This window comes from Centruroides sculpturatus, unplaced genomic scaffold, assembly GCF_000671375.1.
Source record: "Centruroides sculpturatus isolate CEXI.00-Female unplaced genomic scaffold, Cexi_2.0 scaffold563, whole genome shotgun sequence".
Taxonomy (NCBI): Eukaryota; Metazoa; Arthropoda; class Arachnida; order Scorpiones; family Buthidae; genus Centruroides; species Centruroides sculpturatus.
This window is the reverse complement of record NW_019384723.1, coordinates 303,148-324,652: the sequence shown is the minus strand read 5'-3', so window position 1 is coordinate 324,652 and position 21,505 is coordinate 303,148. Positions and strand designations below refer to the sequence as shown.

General features: G+C 26.8%; 1 protein-coding gene across 1 annotated transcript; it reads right to left on the bottom strand.

Annotated features, from left to right (window-relative positions):
* Window positions 1-3: 3 nt before the first annotated feature.
* On the bottom strand, window positions 4-19,818 carry LOC111628057 (sideroflexin-1-like). Its single transcript, XM_023371774.1, has 10 exons — window positions 19,805-19,818; window positions 12,170-12,340; window positions 9,917-10,015; window positions 9,729-9,804; window positions 8,015-8,100; window positions 7,807-7,934; window positions 5,116-5,165; window positions 4,979-5,028; window positions 934-981; window positions 4-833 (listed from the first exon to the last, which is right to left on the bottom strand). The coding sequence occupies exons 1-10, from the start codon at window positions 19,816-19,818 to the stop codon at window positions 737-739; spliced, it is 819 nt and encodes a 272-aa protein (XP_023227542.1). The 3' UTR covers window positions 4-736.
* Between the last annotated feature and the right edge of the window lie 1,687 nt (window positions 19,819-21,505).

Sequence of the window (21,505 nt, the reverse complement as noted above, 5' to 3'; positions counted from 1 at the left end):
ATATAAATTGCAATAAATTTTTAATTTTTGAAAATATAGAAAACTTGAACCTTATACAACAGTTTTGACTTCTAACACATTGCTATTTACTATATATGAACAAACTAGATATACAGTAACTTTAAACATTATACAATATTTCATATGTATATATATTTATTTGTATATAATTGTGTTCCCTAATAAAATTACAAAAATAAATCATTTCGTACATTATTCTAACTTTATATTTTGATGATATTCTAATAAATTTTTTAATTCACTGCAAAACAGTATTTATTGTATACACATGTATCAAATGGCAAGTGAAAGAAAAAATTCAGTTAATTTCTTAGTTTAAAGTTTTTAAAGTAAACATTTTATAAATGTTAAAAAAATGTACAATGTTAAATTTGTAACATGAATATTTAAAAAATAAATTGTAATTAATATCATAAACTGATATTAATCCTTAACGTTAACAAAACACATTTTTTGATTATTTATGCTTAATAAAATTTACATGTAATGAATATTATAATACGAAAATATTATTGACAACAACAACTTATGTCATAAAATAACATCCTGAGCAAATATTGAAGGAAGTAAATTACATATCAATGGATGGGTGCTTTATAAATCCGACGTGCATCATATAAAATCTAAAACATAATGTATATATCTAAAAATTGACATACATTACATTTGACATCAATTCATTATCAAGTTTGCTATTATTTATGATGTTATTGTATCATAGACCTTTATTATAATAAGCCACTGTAGGCGGTTGAGGAAGCTTCTTGACTACTTCTTGTATCTCTGGTTCTAGACTAGTCACAGATATAGAACTACAAAATTTAATTTTTGGCTATTAATGTTTATTCATAAATAAACAATATGAAAATATTTGAAAGTATTAATTTATTAAAATAATTAATAAAAACATACCTTCTTTGAGGAAAAAGTGCACAGCATAAAGGTGTGGCAAAAACAAGACTGCAATAAAAATTATATTGTTATGAATTAAATTGAATAATTATACAACTTTCCAGATGAAAAACATATCAAATACACTTTATGATTTTCTGAAAGGGTATAATACCATATAAACAGAAAAAAATTTGTGATGTGTATGCAGAAGATGGTCCTAAACTTCAAACGTGCAAATGTGGTCTAAAAAGTTTGAGGAATTCAGGAAAGTTTGAATAAAGGATACAAAATGTATGGAATGCCCAAAAGCTGTCAAAAAAAATTTGCAGGGAGAAATTGTTAAAAATTAAATGAACAACACACAATATACAACCACACAACTAAAAATGAAGAGAAAAAACATTGAAAACACACAAGCTTAATGCAAGAGTAATGGCAAGAGACAACAAGGGCACAGAACAGATTGGCATTTACTCTTTGAGTGCATTTTTCCATTGAAAAGTGAACTTTTGTCAAATTTATCAAACTCTGAAACGTTTGAAGTTAGTGTCATTTTGAAGTAAAAGTTATCACTGTAGAAGTTTATATTAGAAGTTTTTAATTGCATAATCTAGATTTGTCAGTCAAAGATAACTATTTCATCTCTTATTCATGAATAAACTTGGAAGGATGAAACATGAAGGATAAAGCATCATGTTAAGGTGTTATATTAAGGTGTATGTTAAGGGTCAAATATATCCAAGTCCCAGAGCAGTAGGCTAACTGTATTTGACCAAATTCTTTGGTGTATGAAAATAGTCATTAAAATATATAATACATCAATAAAATATGAAGTTTTGATGAGAAAATATTAAATACATATTGAATTATTATCCTGTGACAGTATTAAGTTGTCAAGGATATCCTGTTTGTGTGTGATTCTGATAACCAATTATTATAAAAATAGTTACAACTAAATATAGGGCAAGAAAGATAAGGATGAAATGAAGCATTGAAGTTAAACTACTAGCTGATATAACATTAATAAAAAAGATATTTCCAAGTTTACACTTCACTTATAACTTAATATTATGACTGAAAATTTAATATTACCTACACACACACAAATAATCCACTTATCTACAACTTGACTATCTATATATTTAAAAGTGAATAAAATCTCTTAATTAATGCACTTTCTATTGATCAAATATAGCAAACGAGGTCTCAAATAAAACGACTTGGCTTCTAGACATGCAGAAAATTTATTTCAAGTTGATAATATTATTAATGATTTTAGTGATTTTTTGATTGGTAACATAACCAGTAGTACTGTTACATGGTCTATTATTAGAAATTTTTATGCTATATAATAATTTTTCTCTGTAATTAATTGCCTTAACATGTAACGATATAAGGCTTCAAATATATTTTAAATGTTTACATTTTGTCACATGACCACATGTATTATCATGTGTTTCATTTAGACATTATTATTCATAAGCAAGATTTTAAAAATGTTAAATATATCATATGCTTTACTTTATTCATTAAAGTTTCACTATTGTGTAAAACATTGGAAGTCTGAAGTGTCTACTAGTGCATATGGTGTAGTACATTCTTGTGGCAACATGGGCATTCCACATGGTTTTATGCTTTATTAAATATCTATTTCAAATCCATGATAAATAACTTATTACTTTCTTTGCTTTCAATATATTATCATCATGTCCAGATGGCTATGTCCAAATAAGAAATTTGTTAAAACAATTAAAAAATGTATGACTTAAAGGTTTATAAATTATAATTTAATAACATTATTGTTATTAATAATTTACATGTTTTAGGACATGCTAATTCTTGTAACATTTAAACAACTGATAACGATATTTGTATTACATAAGAGATACTACTTATATAAAATATTAAATTTTAGGTAATAATTGCCTAAATTAAATAATGCTTTTTTATTTAATGCAATTAAATAATTGCATTAAATAAAAAAGTTTATTTAATGGAATATAAAAAATATTCAGTAGAAAACAATACATGAATCAGCAAATTACATATCTTCCTTTTTTAATTTTTGGATTAATGTTTAATAATTACCTGAGAAATTAATTGAAAAGCACAAAAATGATTATAAGATATTTGTTATTAAATAAAAGTAAAAGTTATATTTGAAATATTATAATTTTCAGATATAAAAAACTTTATAAAAACAGTTACAGTAGAGTGTCGTTTATCCAAATCAATTGGGGACTGGGGTTATTCAGATAACTTATTTTTTGGATAACCAATTATGTACGAAAAAATACATTAGCCTATCCCATGTTGAAATTTTTCTCCATTGCGTGTCACTTCGCGTTGAATTTTCATTGATGTTAAGCCGAACGTAAACTTTTTAAAATAATAATCGTGGCTATTGTATCGTTAAAAATTATTTCTTTATTTTTTGCAAACGAAACAAATATATTGAAAAATATAAAAACAAAAAAAATTATAGTTTAGAAGTTATCTAGTATCAAAAACGTTTGATTCAGCATGACACACAGTCCTCAAAAAAACACCACACAAAAGTGACAGTGCTGCCAGCTAAAACACACACAAACAATAAATATTGGAGTAGCCCAAGATATAGCCAAAGATTGCAGCGCCACAGCACTAGCGAAAATTAAAATTTGCCGACTGGAATTCTTTCAGATAACAGACATTTTGGATGACCGACTTTCGGATAAACGACGCTCTACTGTATTTTTTTAGTTATAAGAGAGATCTTGTAAATGAAATTTAAAAATATGAAAGTGAATCTGTAAAAAAAAAAAAACTGATAAATGTCTAATTTTATATAATCAATCACACTTTTCATGTAAAGTTTATACAAATATGTTGAGCCTGTTCCTTATCATTCAAGCCACCTCCATTGTGAGCCTGGCTAAAAACCCATGACAGGTATAGAAAAATATCTTGTAGTATTCACAAGACAGAGTAATAAAAGAAAAGAAAACCTTACACTTAAATATACAAGTAGATAAAAATGTATAATTAAACTTCCCTCTTGTGTGGTTTATTTTGTTCATTCTTTTAACAATTGTAATTTTTTTCAATATGCAAACAGACTGAAGTTACTTAATATATAAAGAAATATACATTTACATAACTTATTCTAATTCTCAATTATTTCTGCATAGAAATAAAAAACACTGTAAATCAATTAATTGGCACAAAAAAAGACATAAGCACTAAAATAATTGTAACTGATCAATAATCTACATATCTTGATGGTATACAAACTGAACTATTTACAAATCATACAATAGAGTAATCTGTTCAATTATTACAAAATAAATACCAATTATAAAAATAATAATCAGTTTTAAATTTGAAACTTTTTGAAAATTATGATCTGTAATTAGTGTAATTATAACAATTAAGGATTTGTATGTATAAGAATCACAGTGAAGCATGCTATCATATATTAAAGCTATTGCAGTCCTTGATAATTAGTAAATTTTTGTTCTTATAACAACATGTAATGTAAAGAATCTGAATGTTCATGAACAAAATTGGCTCTCATTTTGTTAAGAAAGTTTATTTCAATACTATCATCTGTTGTTAAGCCTATCTATCCTGAGACCTGAATTGAAAAACACCAGAAGTTTTCAGGGGTTGGTCCATCTAAATAAGTCAGACTCCATCCCTAACCATTGTCCCATTGTACGCCTGGCTGAACCCATAATGAGCTTGCTAAAAAAAGCCCTGTAAGTGACTACAGGACAAAAATAGATTTAAAAAAAATCATCTGTTGGGCATGATAAAGTTTTTTACAGTATTAAAGTAAGAATTTATAAAAAAAAAACAAAAAACATTATATTAAATTCTAGAACAACAAATTGAGAACTTTTGATTTATTCATTTCACCTGTCAGAAGTTTAATATGTAAATAAAATTTAGTATTTTTCATATTATTTTCTAAATAATATTAAATATTTTTATTATATTACATCACAGGTATTAAATAATTAAAAGTTACAATTTCATGTAAATTAAAAAATAATAATAAGAAAAAAATTATTTAACTCACAAGAATCCACATAAGCCAACTTGAAGTGGAGCATTAATCCAGGGAAATTTCTGTTGAAATTATATTAAAAAGCAATTAATACTTTATCTTTTAATATTTCAAATGAAACAACGTTGAATTTAATAAATATTTTTTACCTTCAGAACACCTCTTCTCTCTAATGCATTCATTATGAATGGTGGAATAACTGAAAATTATTCACAAAAATAACATATAAATTTTAGATATTATTTTAATAATATACATTTATCTGTGATTTATGTCATTGAGATAAATAAAGAAATTTTGTATAATGAAACAATAAACATAAATTTGCATTATGTCCTTATTGTTATTTATATATTACAGAATATTTAAAATTTGATAACTGTAAAATTCAGTAAATTAATATATATATATATCTTTCTACTGCTTAAACTTAGTTCTATTAATTATTATTTTTCTGAGTTATTAATGAAATACTCAAATAGGAACAATTTAAACATAAAGTCAACACCTGATACCTTACATATTCAGCAAGAAACACTTTAATGCAAAATTTTTCTTGCTGGATATGTAAGGTGTGTGCTGATTTGAATTTTATAATTCTAATTATCAGAAAATTTTAATAATATCTTAATAAAGAGAAACAACCAATATATTACATTGGGCCACCTTTCCAGATTATATTTAATTAATTACTAAATAATTTTTCACCAGAGGGAGGCATTAGGTGCCATCTCTTATTAAATTTAATAATTATAATTAAATTAATTTTTCTTAAATAATTTAAAATATTTTGGAAGAAAAGAATCAGCCAAGAGTGGGACTCTAATTTGCAACTCCCGCTTAGCATGCAAATGCATTGCTAGTTATGTTACCTGAGCTTCTGATCCAATCTTCCCTTCCAGACATTTAAATATGATATAACCATCCTTGGTTAGATACAGTGCTGGCTAGGGATGCCTTCAGAGGACTCATTCTATAAAGCCCTACTCATAACACTCAGCTAGCCATCACTCAACTCTAGCATGGTGTATACATATATATACCTAAGAAACATTTAGAAAAGTAGCCTGATATAATCCAGTGTTTGTTTCACTTTATAAATTCATCAGGTTTTGTGAAGTTTTTTCATGTATAAATATGTTAATATGTGAAAAACGTTTAAGTAGGCATTTAAGAATATAATAATTTATTTCTTAAAATATAGAAGAAAAATTGCTAAAGTAAATTCCTATTTGTGAGCTATACCATGTATGATTGATTGTAACTTTAAAATTTGCAATGAAACTGATATTTTCTTTATAAAATATTGAAGATCTATATTTTTAAAACAATGTAACTATTTTATAAAAAAACCAAAATAAAATATTCTGTAAGTAAATACCTTAAATACAAAACAGTTTATTTTTGCAGAATATTACAGCTTATATTATTAAATTAATATAAGTATAGGAATATACAAATATAGAAAGTTCTTACGCATTCCAGGCATAGCCATTCCAATTCTAGAGAATACAACTTGAGTGATAGCCCATTTTGCAGCAACTTTGCTTTCCCCTAATCGATTTCCATTTTGATCTACTACTGGAATACCCATACGAATTTCTCTATTCAAAACAATTTAATTTTGTAAATATAACATAACAGTAATTTTTTGTATATAGTTATAGTTTAGTTAAAACTTTACCGTAATCTCATCATTGGAATGTTAACACAGTTAGCAGCAGCAACAGCACAAAAAGGAACAAATCTTCCAATTAAAGGTGGAGCTGTCTATAATTAAAGTTTATATTAAAACTGTTCAATAATTAAAAAACAAGTATGAATAGTTAAAGTAAGCAAAATAATTTAAACTTTATGATAAATAATGGATATAATGTAATAATATGTTTTACTGTTCTGGTTTAAAATATTTTAATAAATATATAAACTTAAATAGTTTAAAACAGTTAACATGTCTTGAAAGCAAAATCTCAATGTGTGCAAACTATTGTGTGTCATATGTAAATATTTCTTCTTCAGCTGCTTGCTGTAATATTGATAAAGATCATAGGAACAAACCACACATTCATATGTGTGTGTTGCATCCACATGTTTCATATTTATTCTCTTGTTTCAACATTCCCAGCATTATGTCTTAACAAAACATTAAAACAATTGACAAAATGGAAAAGAGCAAAGTGACAAAATATCGTGTAATCTGAAAACAAAACCAGAAATTTTGGATCTTATCAAATATTGACTTTATCTAACACAATTTCATATAATCTTGTTCATCTTATAATATAATTGAGATGAGTTAATAATGATAATGATAATAAGAACAGAGCCCATGGTTAGGAGTTGAAAGTTGAAATTTGGTACACAGTTAGGGTACTAGTACGTCATGAGAATGTATACTATGAAACTCCTCCCACAGGGGAGAGGTAAAGGGTTAAGGATTACACTGAAATCTGATTTTACTGTTCTATTTAGATGTAGTTTTTTGCGAGAAATAGAACATATTTTTAGACCCATCTAAAAATTCTCTAATTAGTCTCAGAAGAGGGTGAACCTAATTCTTGCACCCAGTAAAAACAGTAATCTAATAATCTTAATCTTTGCTATCATTACTTTTTGCCCAAGCTATGCCAGGTTCATCTGCTAGTATTTTTATAATTGACAAACCAAGACAAGAAAAGATTTACAGAAACTCTTTAAAAAAGATTCGTTATAATCAGTAAAATAAAATATTCTGTAAGTAAATACCTTAAATACAAAACAGTTTATTTTTGCAGAATATTACAGCTTATATTATTAAATTAATATAAGTATAGGAATATACAAATATAGAAAGTTCTTACGCATTCCAGGCATAGCCATTCCAATTCTAGAGAATACAACTTGAGTGATAGCCCATTTTGCAGCAACTTTGCTTTCCCCTAATCGATTTCCATTTTGATCTACTACTGGAATACCCATACGAATTTCTCTATTCAAAACAATTTAATTTTGTAAATATAACATAACAGTAATTTTTTGTATATAGTTATAGTTTAGTTAAAACTTTACCGTAATCTCATCATTGGAATGTTAACACAGTTAGCAGCAGCAACAGCACAAAAAGGAACAAATCTTCCAATTAAAGGTGGAGCTGTCTATAATTAAAGTTTATATTAAAACTGTTCAATAATTAAAAAACAAGTATGAATAGTTAAAGTAAGCAAAATAATTTAAACTTTATGATAAATAATGGATATAATGTAATAATATGTTTTACTGTTCTGGTTTAAAATATTTTAATAAATATATAAACTTAAATAGTTTAAAACAGTTAACATGTCTTGAAAGCAAAATCTCAATGTGTGCAAACTATTGTGTGTCATATGTAAATATTTCTTCTTCAGCTGCTTGCTGTAATATTGATAAAGATCATAGGAACAAACCACACATTCATATGTGTGTGTTGCATCCACATGTTTCATATTTATTCTCTTGTTTCAACATTCCCAGCATTATGTCTTAACAAAACATTAAAACAATTGACAAAATGGAAAAGAGCAAAGTGACAAAATATCGTGTAATCTGAAAACAAAACCAGAAATTTTGGATCTTATCAAATATTGACTTTATCTAACACAATTTCATATAATCTTGTTCATCTTATAATATAATTGAGATGAGTTAATAATGATAATGATAATAAGAACAGAGCCCATGGTTAGGAGTTGAAAGTTGAAATTTGGTACACAGTTAGGGTACTAGTACGTCATGAGAATGTATACTATGAAACTCCTCCCACAGGGGAGAGGTAAAGGGTTAAGGATTACACTGAAATCTGATTTTACTGTTCTATTTAGATGTAGTTTTTTGCGAGAAATAGAACATATTTTTAGACCCATCTAAAAATTCTCTAATTAGTCTCAGAAGAGGGTGAACCTAATTCTTGCACCCAGTAAAAACAGTAATCTAATAATCTTAATCTTTGCTATCATTACTTTTTGCCCAAGCTATGCCAGGTTCATCTGCTAGTATTTTTATAATTGACAAACCAAGACAAGAAAAGATTTACAGAAACTCTTTAAAAAAGATTCGTTATAATCAGTAAAATAAAATATTCTAAGTTTTATTCTTGTAATTTTTATATAATAAAATATGAATATAAATACATATGGACAAATCCAAAATCATCAAAATAATCAAACAGTAAGGCTGAATTAATTCTGCCTTACTGTGCAGATGTGGACCTCAATAATCTGGTTTCTCAATTATCCTGCATACCAACCAGTGTGATTGCCTATGCACTTCCATTTCCACAATAATGCTACTTGTGTCACATTACTGTGTAAAGTATTGCATTTTAGGATGCTGTATTATTTGCCCATCTTCCTACAAAAAGAGTCAGTATCAAAGGATGACAGGACATATCATTCATTGCCTTTATGGAGGCTTTAGAGATATACATTTTCAGTAATCAAGTACTCTTCTATGCAAGGAATGACCAGATCAGCAATCATCTATTGTATTTAGTGAATATAACATTATCTTATAAGTGCAATGCAAAACTCCTAAATATTTCAGAATTTAACTTAATAGAGTATTATGTTCACTAAAGATTGTGTCTACAAACCTTAAAGCATGAAAATCCCAAATGATTTTGCTCTAAAAAAGCAGTGTTTTATATTTCATTAAATGTTGAAAAGAACAGTTATTTTGTTTATTGTTACGTTATTGACTTTAGGTAATATAAAATAATTTAAATGTTATTCTTTATTATCTACTTTACCTTCACTAAACTATTTAAACCAAGAGCAGTGACCAAAGCACCTGTAGTAGCAAGAACATATGACACACCAAGTTGTCTAAAATATAAAGTTTATAAATGAATGTATATTAGTTTTAAAACTTTGAATTAATATAAATGTAAAAAGTATATTAATTATTGTTTTTCAAATTTAGTATTAAAATACTCACGACACAGGAATGGGAGAGTCACCGCTGCGATTAGTATAATTTACAATAGCATTAAACGACTGATTTATCCACTGCCAAAATACAACTTGAGGAGTTGTTCTGTAATAACATTGTTAAATAAATCTCAAAATAAAAACTTAATGTAAGATAAATATAAGCAAGATTATCTATCAATAACAATTTACTTATTAATAAAAAAACATTCAGTCCAGTTAATTTAACATTAGTCAAATAATATCAGGTAATTGATCACAATCCTGTAAAGATACATTATTTTGTTTACAGTATCAAAACACTTTGCAGAACCAAAAACCTCCAGTTAATAATCATAAATGGAAGCACTACATTTTCAATCCTATCTACAGATCTTTAGGCCAAAGTTTTGAATGGAAACACTTTTTGAATATTGTTGCATTTTTTAACATGTCCGTAAATTTAAATTCAGTGAGGCATCGATATCACAAATATAATATATAATACACACAAACTATCCATAAACCATAAATAAAATTCTAAAATTGTTATAGAATTTTAAATCAAGAAGTATTATAACATACTAAAATATTAGGTTGTGTATTATTCATTACTTTCATTATAAAATCATGTATAATAAAACAAAGTAATTCTGTCAAACAAAGTGAATTAGTTAATTCTGAAACGAAAATACATTTAGAATTAACTAATTTATTTAGACACATATTTTAATTTTATTATTAAATAGGTATACTGTATATTGAAGTCATTGCTATATCTATCTATTTGCAATATCTATGAAGATATTGCAAATTAGTATTGTAGAATACAGAATAATATGGTGAAGTGTAATAAATTAAGAATAAATAAATAAAAACAGATTAATAAATATATCAAGGTATGATTAAGAACATACACTTTGTATAGTTTTCATATTTAATTATGTATATAAAAGTACAAACTATATTATTATATCATACAAATTAAATCAAACAAATTCTCTAATTTTTGAAAAACCTCTCAACTTTTGTCTGCTTCTGTTTATTTTCATTCTTTTGCAAAAAATCTGGAATGAACTTCTTGTAGCATTTCAGTTTGTTACAACTAAAATGTTGCAAGGAGCCCACTCCAGATTGATTTTTAAGCCAATTGGTGCATTTGGAAAGCATTTCTGCAGCATCTTAATGAGTTGCTATTGTTGTGGATTACATAATTTCATATTCATAATTATCATTTACAATTTTATCCTCTTCTAGAACATTGTCAACTAATTTTTCATCATTAAGAAGCTCATACTCATTGCTGTATTAATCTATTTCCATTCATTTGTTTATCACATTTTCTTTAATATTTTCATAACCAAGAATTTGCATTTTAAATCATGAATCAAAGGTAAAATCTCCTACTCAACACTGTCTACAGCAGTTTCATTAAGCAATAGTTTATTCTAACATGTCTGTCTGTAGTCATAGAGGGTACGTTATTCCAACATTTCATTTGACAATATAGAAAATATTTTATTTCAAGTCTATATCAATTAGACATTATATATAAATATATTATACATGAAGCCTAAAAGCAATAGATTATTCAAAAGAAAATATTGATATTTTTAAAAACTGTTGATCAACATCAGTTTGTTATTAAACTATTGATAAATGCCTGTCTACATCTTTTAAACTTTTGATTACCTTTGATTCATGTGTTAAATCAAGGATGTTATATTTGCTGGAAGAAAAACACATGTTATCTTACTGTCTTCTTAAACTCATTTTGTGAGTTAAAGAAGGCGGTAAGATTCACAAAATGAGTTGTATTATTGTTCATTAATAGTAAAACTTCTATCAAATTTAATTCTTTGAGATTTTTTCTAAAAGCAAGCAAGATGTTGTTAAATCACTCACTGAATATTATTTTGTCCATTCATGAACTTTTCTGATCACAATATTAAACAGTAAACAACACAACAATTGTATATGATTAAAGAACAAAATATTTTCTTTTAAATTTAATTATTTAGTTGCTATTTTTAATATTTCTCAAAATTATTTATTTGCTTAAAAGCAAATAAAAATTAATTACTGCTATATCTCTCATGTTATTTATACTGTATATTTTGTAATATTTTACTTCAAAAGAATATTCTGTAATGAAAATGATAATATTCAATTTATTGTAAGAAATAAAATAGTATAATAAAAGTAATACTTTCACTGAATTAGTTTTTATGAAAAATTTAATAACGTAATTGTCTTATTTAACCTATAAAAATTTACTCACTTATAAAATGCTAACATACATCCAGTTATTGACATATTCATTGGAACTTGAGCAGACATACGACCAATAAGAATCATTTTTTCTCCTGTATCAGGATGAAATGCAGAATCATATATATGTTTTGCTTTCCATAACTCATCCTCTGTTAATCCAGGTATAGTTTCACCTTTTCTAAAAAATTACATTTGAAAAAACATTTGAACATTATAACAAAATCTTTATGAACTACATTTCATATATATAATTATTAATATCAAATGATACAAGGTATCTGAAAAGTTATTGTGCAGTGAGAAATTTGTAATGACATCAAAGTACATGGTCTCATTGCAATTTGAGTCCTGAGACATTCCTCTGGATTTTTATTTCTGGGTGCACTGAAAGGATGGGTGTATGAGAACAATATGCATTATGCATGCTCTGGAAGAGCTGAAGATGGCAATTATCCAACATGTTAAACAGATTACTCTAACCACCCTCCATTGTGCTTGACAATATGCAGCATTGTGTGCAGACATTTCTTCAAGCCTCTGAAGGTGATTTCAGCATTTGCTATAGAAGAAACTTCAATATTGTATGTAAACTTCACTTTTATTAAAAGCTTTTCCTTTACACAGTTACTTTTTGAACACCTTGTATTAAAATAATGTCATTTATTTTAATACAAGAAATTNTCTATAAAATTTTAAACTATAGTTTCTGTTTGCTATTTTACTGATTCTAAAAAAAATCAGACCTCATAAAGATCTACTTAATAATTAAAATTTTAGTTAATAGATCTGAAACTGATCTATAATTAGAATGAAAGTACTAGTCAATAAAACATTTTTTAAGCATTATAAACAAGCAAAAAGATTGATCTTTCATTTTAACTATATTAGCCATTTCAGCAAGATAAATAAGCAAAAGTAAATTGTATTTTTGCATACTTTATCTCTGGACTTTCATTAATATAAGCGAAGTTCCATATTTATTTAACTTATTAATCAGAAAGTTATTTCAAATATTAATGTCAGTTAATTTAAAAATAAGACACGAAGTATTAGTTAACAAATATTTTGACATTTTAAAACATAAAACAAAAATATATAAAGGTATTTTTATTAATTTAAATTAAACATCCATAAACCCAATTTTTAGGTTAATGCCAAATGATAGTTGGATTACAACACACTATTTTAATGCTACTAATTACTAATTCTATATCAAACAATTTGGCCTAGAGGTAATTTTTAATATAACTGAATATTTATTTATGAATTTATGGAATGATTTAGAAATTTAGATAAATTTAAAACAAAAGCATATGTCTACAATGCGAGATTTGTATCATAGAACATATTTTATTTCTACTTTTTTATGAAATGCAGCATCCAAAAAAGTATTCATGGATTAATGAATTTTCTCAGTGCTTTGGAATGAAATTCCAAATGCAATATATCAATCATTTGTTGAAAGAATTCATAAAACAAATTGAAAATTTCTAATTAGTCATTCAACTATTGCAAGACTGATCATTGCTTTAAAGAAATTTAAAATGCTGATTAGTTTTATGTATTATATTTTTAATGCAATCATGAAAAAATAGAAATAATCTTGATTTGTGCAAAATGGTCTGATATAGTTATTAAAATATTTGTAAAAATTTATAAAGAAGTTTTTAAGACCATACTGATGACAAGTAGCAGCCAATATTAAGAACTTTTTAAATTAAATTACATCAAATTTTTTTACCAGTATGAGATTTTTAAAACTAATTTTAATCAAAAATTTTTTCTGTTTGTATATTTGTTTAATATTAATTTCTAAAGGAAGGAAGTTTAATTATTAATTTGTATAAGAAATTTTTATACAAATTAATAATTAAACTTCCTTTAATATCAATTTTCTTTATAAAATGTATTTTACTTAAATGATTATATCAAAAAACAAATCTTGACTATAATTTGTATTTAGAATTTTATTCACAATTTTTATTTTTTAATCAGAAAATAATCCTGATTGGATGAAAGCTACAAAAAAGTATTTAAAACAAAAAAAGTGTCAGTTCCATACCTGAATACAGTGAATTTAAATTTATATTTGAATATAGGAAATTAAATATTTTTAAATGAAAATAAAATAAATAGAAAGAATTTGTTTTTAAACTGCAATTAATTAAAAATATTTTTGTTTCATATAAAAGTTAATTAATTCTTAAATTCTGTAAAAGTTAAAAAAATGCAGGTTTAACTTAATTTATTATAGAAATATTTTTAAGGATAAATTAATTAAAAATTGTTTTACTGTCTCCTACTTGTTAAGGAATGAGAAAAACTATGAATTATGAAGTGCAAAATTACTCAGGAAGTAGGTAAGATCATTAAATCAATACATAAGAGAGAGCATCAGAAAGATGTAATATAAGATTTAAGCAAGATTGTTCCAACTGAAATCAACTGGTACAGAGAGACCACATTACTCCATTAAATTAAGTTACTGACACATTAATATTTGTCTTGTTACATGTGCAAAAGAGAAACCTCAACAACAATATCTTAATATTAGAAATGAAGTATATCATCAGACTGTTGGATGGCGATATGAAGGACTACTATAGATGAAAGGTGAACTTCTTTTATTCAAAATGAAATCACTCAAGCGTCAACAGAATTTAAATAATTAATTTTACTTTATATTTTAAATTGGATATCTTATAGGAAAGCTTATTTCTGTCAACATTAATTTTGATTTTTGGAAAATTTCTACAGCATAAAAATTAGTTATCATAAAAAATCAAGTCTGCTATTATTAATTAAGAAGGCCATCAAAAAATGAATGATGATTTTTCCCTAGGAATAGAGAAAACTTAGGGGATCATAGTGATTCCTATCCCTATAAAATTAATGTTAATTTTACTAATAGAAAATAAAATCTTTAACTCTGTTTTTTATTAATAAAAAAACATTCTATATATTTCGTCTATTCGGAAAACAAAAGATTAAACAAATCCACTTAGAGACAAAATGGCTCTCCCATGGACCCAATACAAGCTCTTGACAACCCTGATTATTAATGTTAATCACTAATGCTTTAGTCATTAGTGACCACTGAAATTTAAAAGTTTAATCTTAGATTTCATTATTTTTAATTTATTCACAAAATTCAATTTATCATCAGACTGTCTGAATTGCAGATATATCACAAGATACCTTTTTGATTTTTATTTTAATAGGAACTTTTTGTAATTAGAACATTCAAATCAAGTTAAACATTAAAATAGAAAACAGTAAAATAGCAAACAGAAACTATAGTTTAAAATTTCTATAAAATTTTAAACTATAGTTTCTGTTTGCTATTTTACTGATTCTAAAAAAAAATCAGACCTCATAAAGATCTACTTAATAATTAAAATTTTAGTTAATAGATCTGAAACTGATCTATAATTAGAATGAAAGTACTAGTCAATAAAACATTTTTTAAGCATTATAAACAAGCAAAAAGATTGATCTTTCATTTTAACTATATTAGCCATTTCAGCAAGATAAATAAGCAAAAGTAAATTGTATTTTTGCATACTTTATCTCTGGACTTTCATTAATATAAGCGAAGTTCCATATTTATTTAACTTATTAATCAGAAAGTTATTTCAAATATTAATGTCAGTTAATTTAAAAATAAGACACGAAGTATTAGTTAACAAATATTTTGACATTTTAAAACATAAAACAAAAATATATAAAGGTATTTTTATTAATTTAAATTAAACATCCATAAACCCAATTTTTAGGTTAATGCCAAATGATAGTTGGATTACAACACACTATATTAATGCTACTAATTACTAATTCTATATCAAACAATTTGGCCTAGAGGTAGGACTTACTTCACATTTAATTAGTAATTAGTAGCATTAATATAATCTGATGTAATCTGGCAATTGTTTGGTATTTTTACTTCCTCGAAAGAACAAAGTCTAGTTTCTGCTGAAAAAATTATCTATCAACAAAAATAACATTTGAACTGTTCTTCCATCCTAATGGTAATCAGCATACATAAGATGTTTTAAAAATTGAAAGTATTACTAATATAAATATAATTTCTATGAACCATATTCACATTAAACATTTTCCTTTAAAATTATAATTTCTAAATGTAGCCAACAATAATTCTTCAGTACTCAGAGGTTTGTGAATTTAAATAATATTTACAAATAAAAGTTTAGAATCATTCCATTAAAATGTAAAATAACAATGACTGATAAAATTATAGTATAAAGTCTAACATTTAGGTAAATAGAATAAATTATTAAATTAATTTTATAAGGATGAACTAGCCACTATGGTTAATCTGCTGAATTAATTAATCCTTTCTACCTTTAACAGTGGGTAAAACTAAAGAAGTGCAGGAAGGCAGTTGAATTTCTCAACTTAACTCACTGTTAAAGGTGCATTTATTAATTTACCTAAATTATGGTGAAGTTGATTGTAGTTGCTTTCTTGTATATGCTGTTGGATCAACAACATACTTTATAATGCTCTTGGATTTTAGCATATTGAGAAATTTTTATAAATCTTACAAAAGATGAGATTACATAATAACTGAATATGAATAAACTGAATTTTAACAGCTGCATATGAACTGCGGACACTAGCCTGTTTAACACGGTCAAAAACATTTGCTTTCTTATAAAATTGTGCTGGTTGAGATTCATTTCACACACTTTATTTAATAATAACTGAATTTCAAATATTATGAAAAATCTAACAAATAAACTAACTGAGACCAGAAAGACACTCAATAACAAATGTTTTTTTGGCATTTTCAGTCTTTAATAACATTTCTATACGTTACAAAATGGGTAAAAAAATTAGAAACATCTTGATAAGCTTTGTTCTCTACTATTTTTCAGTTTTAGAAGCAAAAGTATTGAAATTTCAAAAATTCTCATACAAATAATTATCTACAGAATCAAAATAGTGAATGGTAAAATCAATTTCATTGATAACAGCAACTAAAGTTGTTATCAAACTAATGATATATGTCAGATAAATTAATACAATGTCACTGTATTAAGTAATAATCACTACTGGGAATTTTGCGTTCTTTCAATAAAAATGAAGCAGTCAGCTAGCTATATGTACAGTACAGTACAATTCCAAAATTTCAAACATAATTATATATTTATAAAAATAAAAGAAACATAAATTATTACTTAAGCAATCATATCTTTGGTATCTTTGTGAAATTCATTATATCAGCTGAATTAATCAATGCACCTTTAACAATTTAAATAATGCTAACATTTTCAACCTGGTTATATGTGGACAGGTTTCAACCTTCAGGTCTGAGCAGTGGAAAGTGAAATATATTCTACTTTCCACTATCATTCTACTGTCAAGAGCATTCCACTTTCCATTACTGAACATGTCCTGTTAATTACGTTAAAAACATTAGTGTTACCTTTAACAATGAGTGAAGTTTAAGTAAGTCCTTTCCTTTGCCTGCAATTCGAAATTAGTCTGATTTTGGAAAAATCAGATTAATTCAACTCTTCCACAAACCAGTCAAGTAAATAAAATAACAAACACACTAACCTTACATTTCTCTCAGCAGGACGACAAAAAAATTAACACACTTAAAAATTTTCTTTGGCTCATTCCATCTTCAAATAGTGAAGCAATTTCATCAACCCGAAGTGGGTCTTAGAAGTAGACTGAAAGCATCTGTTTTGAACTAACTTTACATTTCACCACCCCACCAGGAGAAACATAAAGTTAGTGTGTTCTTTATTTTGTTAAAGGTACACCAATTTAAGTAACCACAGTAGCTAGTTCACCATTATTAATTCATTACATCATTACACATATTATGTGATAAAAATAAATGTTTATACATCACAAATAGGGTACAATTACATTTTTGAATGAGACAGAGCTATAGACCATACCCATAAGAACAAAAAAATTCAAAGAAACCATACCTATACACACGACCCTATGTGAGATATGGCCCTGAAATCAGACTAATTTCAGGTTGCAGGCAATCAAGTCACAAGACTACCACGTTTAACTATTTAGCCACGTGACAATGCCAGGTTTGATTAACCGAAGCGGAGTACTCCATATTAGGGAATTTTAGGGGATATGGGGGCTCACCCCAAACCCCACGTGAGTGCTTCACTCAAGACAAACACCTCACCTCGACTGATACAGAGCAGAGACTAGACAGTACACCAGTATACAGTAAAAACAGACTTTTGGAAGCAAATATTCCACGTGCAGATAAAGTTCCATTGACTTTTTTGTTCGTGCAGGAGAGTTCTACAATTCCAAAATAGGAAACCCCTCATTTAGAGTTCATATCTTAGCAATTAACATAAAATTTAACATATGGCGCCATCCATTGCAGAAATGTTATCTTTCCAATCCAAATATCAACTTAATACCTAAAGATAACAATAGTAAACCACATTCATACCACAATTCACTATATTATTTTCAATATTGTAGAATAGACTAGTCAAATAACCCAACTCACAAGGTTAAGGAACTGAATCAAGGATTTAATGCTGAAAAATAGGTCAAATACTTACCTTAAGGAATTACACCAAATAAATGCTTGTGTATTTGATAATAGCACACTTAAATGACTTATTATATTATATAACAGGTCTGAATCTGATAAAAGGAAATATACAATTTACTTACCACTAAAAACCACTGAAAGAGGAGGGGAGGGAGGTTTCACTTTCTGTTTAGATTTTGAAAGTTTAAAGCATTTCCTGCTTGTAATTTCACTTTTATAATGATAAATAACAACTATACTTTCGATTCGTCGGCTGATATTTATCAGGCCATTCCAGTTTATCCGCCTATTTTTAAAGTTATAAAAAGTATTGAAGCAGACGACCTTTGCTTGCAACAACGCTCGGAGGTTTTAACCCCGTTTTTGGTGGGACGTTTATTATTATTATTATTTTATTTAATTTTTACGATTAATTAATATACAGGGTAGGTATAATTTTATATTGAATTTATTCTTATTTTATTAAAATATATATTAATATGGCTTTATATAATTTATTTCGTAATTTCAGATGACGGAGGAATTTATTGATTTATTAACGGGCCGGTCTGACCCGCAATGGGGTCGCTTCATTGTTTGTTTGTATACGGAAATGTGACACGTGGATGATATGTCGAGGGAGACTTTTATGGGAGACTGGCCCCTATTTAGGTGTTACAAACGTGAATAAAATTCGAAAAACTCCACGTGACGAAGTGAGAAACCACCACCAAACTATCCGTGTTCGGTAGTTTTATCCATTTGGCGATTAGATGGATGAATAATGAAAAAAGAATGCATAGATCTTTATCACTCGTGTTATAGATAAAGATCAAATCTGAAACCGGATTATGAGACTGTAGACTGACATCTTAACACATTATCATCATTTTTTGGACTGTTTCCGCTTTATGGGCGCTAAGGGTTTTATCCGGCCACTTCCATTGTGGGCTCAACCAAGCCAACAATGGAAGATGATCGAGTAGTGAGGGAAATCCCCGACATACCCAAACTTTTGGCTCATGAATAATTCCTGGAGTTGTTTACCGCCGGGATTCCGTCCCGGGTACCCCAAATCGACTGACTTACACCGTTACCGCCATGGCCATCTGGCCGGCAATAGAAAAAATTTGTAGTTTTAAAATTATATAATTTTATTTAACGAATGTTAATTTATGTTTTATTACAAAGTTAAATTTTTACATAGTTTTCTTCGATTATTTTTAGTAAAAATTTACTGTAAAGTGTAAAGCATAAAAAGCACTTAATGATACGAAACACATTATGAGTGATGTTTATTAATTTCAAAACTCGGGCGACTTTTTAAAAAACAATCGATTGATGAATTACAGTACAAAATAAATTTTTAATTCCTTTTTTGTTTGAAGTTTTCCTTTTTATTGAAAATTTATCTTTCAAAAAACAAATAATTTCAATGCTTATCAACGTAAAAAACGAATAAAATAAACAGAGATAATGTGATTTTCAAAGAAAAACGAGTGTAATTCATTTGTTTAAAATTAAAAATTAAATGTTGCATTCTGTTATCTTGTTATTGCAAATATCCTCTTTATTACTGTTAACTTCTTTTACAGCTTAACAAATCACAAATATCAGATTTATCAGTTGATGTTACATTCAAATCTGATTCATTGCACCATGAAATATTCATATGTATAACTCAAAACCAAATACAAAATAATATGTTGCTGAATCCAAACTTAATAATAATTACAATGTGATGTAGCATAAAATCAAATGAAAATATTGGTTAAAAACAGTTTATATACTGTAAAACATTTGTCTCAATGAGAATATTCCAGTAGGCATCAAACAGTGTATTAGTGACCCACAATGTACTAAAATAGGTTCTGATAGTCATTGAGTTCATCAGTGCACATCTTGGTCATCAGGCTGTGGATATGGTGGGCACTAAAAGCTTGCAAATGTCAATAGAGCACCGTTTATTTCCACCTTGTTAGGGTGCCAGATGTTCTAGTAAAAGCTTATTAAATAGTTCACCATGCATTGATTGTTCTAATACTGATGCATACTGGAATGTACCCCAGGACTGATGTACCCAATGATTCACAAAAACTGATGAAGTGAATTGTCCATATGATGTTTTGTTGGAAAACAAAAAAAAAAATAGATCTTTGTGCACAGCTAAGAAGAAATAACTCAAGAAAGAAATATTTTACTCAACTTTTTAATCAACTGTATTTTTACTATTTGTGTATACAATTAATTTTTTACTTGTGTTTTATTAGCAATCTAAATTATTATTCATAAAGTAAATGTAGTCTTTGGTCAACAATTTGGTTGAGAGGAAGTTCATCATGTTATGTATTTACACCAGAAATTCTGCTTAGAGTCATCTATGCTTGCTGTTTGGACTGATGAGAGACTATGAGACCAAAATGTACTTCCAATATAAATAAAGTGTATACTTTTGAATTTGATCTCTGACTCTGTTTCATCGCTTAATCTAAAGGTGTGATAAATTTTTGCAATTAGCCAAGTTTGGATTACACCAGGAAGAACGAAAAAACATAGAAACAGATCTATTGTGATAAGAATCAAAATTAATGAAAAAATTTTTATTGTTCAGCTAGACATTATTAATCATATCACATTTTTATTAATTTTATGTTTTTGTTTTAACTACATAAAAACAGCATTTATCTTCATTATCACATAACCAAGTTTGTTTTAGTTTTAAGGATTTTTAGGACTTCTTTTTTTACTTTACCATTATAGACCTTACTTTCAATATATTTGGAATAAATA

Bases quoted from the DNA above. Each gene is read 5' to 3' on its own strand.
- LOC111628057 (XM_023371774.1), bottom strand. The intron at 5,166-7,806 runs GTAAGAACTTTC...AATAATTTTCAG, and splicing joins AATGGCTATGCCTGGAATGC to TTATTCCACCATTCATAATG. The intron at 834-933 runs GTATGTTTTTAT...TAAATTTTGTAG, and splicing joins GCACTTTTTCCTCAAAGAAG to TTCTATATCTGTGACTAGTC.